At 30.4% G+C, this 4543-nt stretch overlaps 1 protein-coding gene across 1 annotated transcript; it reads left to right on the top strand.

Moving 5' to 3' along the window:
* Positions 1-2018: 2018 nt before the first annotated feature.
* Positions 2019-3559, top strand: LOC145838690 (uncharacterized). The gene is made up of 2 exons (XM_082946317.1): positions 2019-3212; positions 3420-3559. Exons 1-2 carry the CDS (start codon positions 2019-2021, stop codon positions 3549-3551), a joined length of 1326 nt encoding a protein of 441 aa, XP_082802443.1. The 3' UTR covers positions 3552-3559.
* The last annotated feature ends 984 nt before the right edge of the window (positions 3560-4543 follow it).

Genomic DNA, 4543 nt, shown 5'->3' with positions numbered 1-4543 from the left:
CATACAAATCCTTATATATAGCTGCTGTTTTTAAGTCAAAAGTGTGTTTTTATTTTGATTTTTTCTAAGTTTAATTGCAGCTATTTTTTCCACTTTAAAAAAAAAAGGTTAAGTATTAAAGATCAAAATTAGGAGGTTTATTAGGTTCCAAATAAAATGCAAATACTAATATTAAAAAAAATTATATGTTATTTAAATTATATCATCTTAACTGCAAATAACTTTATTTTTTTAAATATGTTTTTAAACTAACATTATTTGTTCTTCATTGAAAACATTCAACCCTACTAATTTAAAAACCAAGAATAGATTTTAGATACACATTTATCATAACAACATTAGGCTGGTTTCTTTACACTTCAAGTTGTTTTTAGATTCAACTCTCATGAGGTGGTTCATCTTGTTTTCTTATCTTCATTTTCACCCACACAAGTGGCAGTAAACCATGTCTTTGAGATACTGTTTAATGACCACTGGTTAATGTTGGATAGCAATACCATGCCATAACATCTTAATTTAAAAAATCATGTATATTTGGGTAAAAAGCTCCAAAAAAAAAAACAATTCATCATCATTGCCACAAGTTTAGAAGTCTTTTCTCATGGAGTAATACTGTCTGTTTTTTAAAACTCTGGTTTGTTTAAATTTTCAGAATTATGTGAATAATGAATGCAAGTTTTCCACACTCAATATGAACTATAAAGTCTATTAAAATAATTTAGAACACTCTCTTAATAAAAAAATTGATCACAACTTCAATCTATTCAAACACCTCTAATATTTTAAATCTACTATGGATATATGAAAAGAAACTGAAATCTTAGGGATAAGTTTTAGTTTTGTAAATAAAACTTGATAAAAATTTAATAAATAGTATATATACAAGGTTGCCAAACACTTAGGATAACTCAGGACTGATTTAAGGTTATAAAAATGTAAGGATGGTTTAAGTTTAACTCTGGCTAGCTTGATTTTTTTTGAAATTTTAGTATGAACCAGATCAGCTTGTTATTTTTATTTAGCTCAAGATAGTTGAAGTGTTTTTGAAAATCCCAATCCAGTATATTTCTAGATCATAAATAAGATTAGTTGTTACAATTTTGATATTTTAGAACCAATTTTGGTTAAAAATTTGTTATTTATTGGTTTAAAGATAATTGTTATCTTCAAAGGTTTTAAGGAAAAAATAAAGTATGTAATTGAACTCCAGATGACTCAACACATTTAGAGGTCACTCATAACATTTTTTTTTTGACTCAAAGAGTGGCAATCCTCAAAAGATTAGAATAAACTAAAAAAAAAGAAATTACTTCAGAAGTAATGAGTTGAACTCTTAAAAATTTGTAATAACCAATGTTTATACAACCCAACTCAAGCAGGCTAGTTACAAATTAATTAGTTTTTTTAAACTCAGGCTTACCAGATTAGTTTGTTTGTTATAATCAGGTTGTTTTTGAACTATAAATTAAGAAGTATTACAGAGCAAAGCAAAATAAACTACATCAAGTTTTGTTAATCAGTTACTCATGTTCAAATTGAAAACATTTAATACATAGATTGAAGTTGATAGATACTAAAATAATTAATAGGGAGTCAACTTTGCTCTAAATTAAAATGTATAGAAGTTTGTATGATTTTTTCTAAAAAAAATTTTTCATACAAATCCCTATATATAGCTGCTGTTTTTAAGTCATAAGTGTGTTTTTATTTTGATTTTTTTCTAAGTTTAATTGCAGTTATTTTTTCCACTTAAAAAAAATAAAGAAAATTAAAGTATTTAAGATCAAAATTAGCAGGTTTATTAGGTTCCTAATAAAATGCAAAGACTAATATTAAAGAAAACTATATGTTAATAAAATTATTTCATCTTAACTGCAAATAACCTTATTTTTTTACATATTTTTTTAAAGTTTACATTTTAAAGTTAAATTATTAACCTTTGTAACTATTTATTTGATTTAACCAAATATTACATCCTACTTGTTGTAGAAATTTTAAGTCAAATAAAGCATCAAGCCATGGCATCAGAGCAAAAGAGAAAAGCTGATGAAAAAGAAGAAACACAAGATGAGTTCAAAACACCCAAGAGAGGTAGGGGCCGCCCGAGAAAACACCCAAGGATTGAAACACCTCAAGTTCCAACCCCAAAACACACTGTAAGTGACCATACTCCAAGCTCTTCCAGAGGCAGGGGTCGCCCAAGGAAATACCCGAAGGTGGAAACTGTTACACCTTCAGTTTCAACCCCAAAACCAAGTGGCCTCAAAAGTATGGAAGCTTTAATGCCAGTTTCAACCCCAAATCAGATTGCAAGTGACCAGGCCCAAAGCTCCTCAGTAAAAGACCTTCCAAACCAAAAGACGCCTCAAATAAAGAGAAGGAAGGGCGTTGCTGTCAGTGAAACTATTGTAGGACCTGTTGAAAGCACACCTAAAACTTTATCCAAGGTTTCAAATGGCACATCCATCCCGATAAATTCATTGAGGAAGCTGTCACAAACAAAAAATCAAGCTTTGTATGAGCCGACAACACATAAACTTGTTACTAAAACCCCTAAAGTTGAAAAACTGAGAAAAACCAAACCCAATACTCAAAAGAAGCAGCACAAAGCTAAACTGCAAAACGGAAGGCAAACCCCAAATGCAGCTGACAGTGAAGCGGCAGGTGGTGCAGATAAACCAAAAGCTGTCCAAAGAAAGCTGTTAAAAAAAGGGCATGCTAAAATGGAAATGCCTGGATCATCCAATGGAGATCTTTCTAATGGAGTGCCAGTTGCAGAGACTGAAAATAACAATGTTTTCAACGGTGTCTTCCCTGATGAAGTATGGAAAAGAATGCAAATTACCAACGGTTATAAAATGGCAGAAGATGGCACTTTTATGATAAGGGAAAGCGATTGTTCCTCTTCAGATGATGACTCTGGATCAGAAGATGAGGACTTCTACATATCAGAAGAGACTTACTACCTTAACTTCAAGCCGGCAGAGGAGAAGTATGGGAGAAACAACCTCAAGTGGAAGGCTTATGACGAGAACAACCAGCCCGATCCGAACAGACAGTTGAGCAGGCCAACCGATGCAGGCGTTAGGAACCAGAGGGAAATGGAAACGTTCCAGCGAGAGTGGAACCAGCAGAAGGTGGAGAAAGAGTACGCGGATATGAAGAAGATGGACCGCATGGAAATGAATCAGCAGCCGAAAGAGGAGAAAGAGGTTTTTTGAAGCAAAATAGTAAATAAAAATGAACAATAGTTTATAATATATTTTATGCAGGCAATATTTATCATAACAATGCTATTACTACACAGCTAAAAACTTTGTTTGAATAAAAAACCATTACAAAATGACTGTATTATTTTAAGTAAAACACCAACAGTGCAATGTCATACTCTATATTTTAAATTATTTTATTTTTTGCAGTTGGACGAGGATGTTGAAGATTGGCGGAAGGAGAATGATTTCTTGGATCAAGAAGGCTTCAAGGTTTTTAAAGGTGGCTGGACTCCGGTGGGCTTCGAAGGGTTCAATCTGAAAGCACTGAGGAGGCAATAAGCAATGGGAGTATGATGCATTGAAGATGAAGACAGATTTCATACCGCTTCATATGAATATTAGAAAGTGTGTGATTCATTATACTGAGATGTAGGCTTCTTTTTAAATACTTTTATTTTAGGAAAATTATTAGAACACTCTCTAGTATCTGTTTAAATTATCATGTATTAGGTATTAAAGCATATTAAGTTGTTGCAACAATTTTCTATTAGCCTAACTTAATTTTTTTCTTCCAGCTAGATAATTTTTTTTAGTGAATTAGTGCTGTTGTAAATTGTTTTTACTAAATTTTAAAGTCTTTTAAATAAATAATTGAGCTGGTATACTAAAATGAACTGGCTTAAAAAGATATTTTTAGAATTATTTAAGTATTTGAAATTTTAAATAACCATAAACGTTCAGCCTTTTATTATCTTTTAACTTTCAAAATCCTAAATTTGCCTTTTAATTAACATTGTTTGAACTACTATACACATACTCTTTGAACTGTTTGAAGCTATAGCTGCTAAATAGCGACAAATTCCTTAAATGTTTCATTTATGTGTCTTAAAATTTTTGAAAATCACTTGAAGTTAATTGACATTTCAGTTTTTATTTTCTGAGTCGTTTGTGTGTTTTTTTGATTAGAATCTCTTTTTTTACTGGGTTTAAGACCAGGGTTAGTAGCAAAGGTTTCTAGCTAGATTGAAATTTTTTAAATAAAAGTAATATGGCAAAGTTTCTATGTATTCTAATCTAAAACAAGTTTCAAATTCTATTAAAATGATTTATAAGTTTTTAACAAACTCTAGAACTTTAAGGAACAAAGTAAAGTTTTAATACTTAGACAAAAAGCATAATTTATGCTTTAACAAAATATTTTAATAAAGCTCTACAAAGGAAAAAATAAAAAAATGTAAACGTATGTGATTTTCAAGTCAATTTTTACATTTTTCCTACAAATAAAAAACTTTATATAAAATTAAAACCTACAATTCCTGTTAAGTTTCGGC

This window comes from Thalia democratica, chromosome 6 (assembly GCF_965202585.1).
Source record: "Thalia democratica chromosome 6, ktThaDemo2.hap1.1, whole genome shotgun sequence".
Classification (NCBI taxonomy): Eukaryota; Metazoa; Chordata; class Thaliacea; order Salpida; family Salpidae; genus Thalia; species Thalia democratica.
This window is presented reverse-complemented; position numbering and strand designations above follow the sequence as displayed.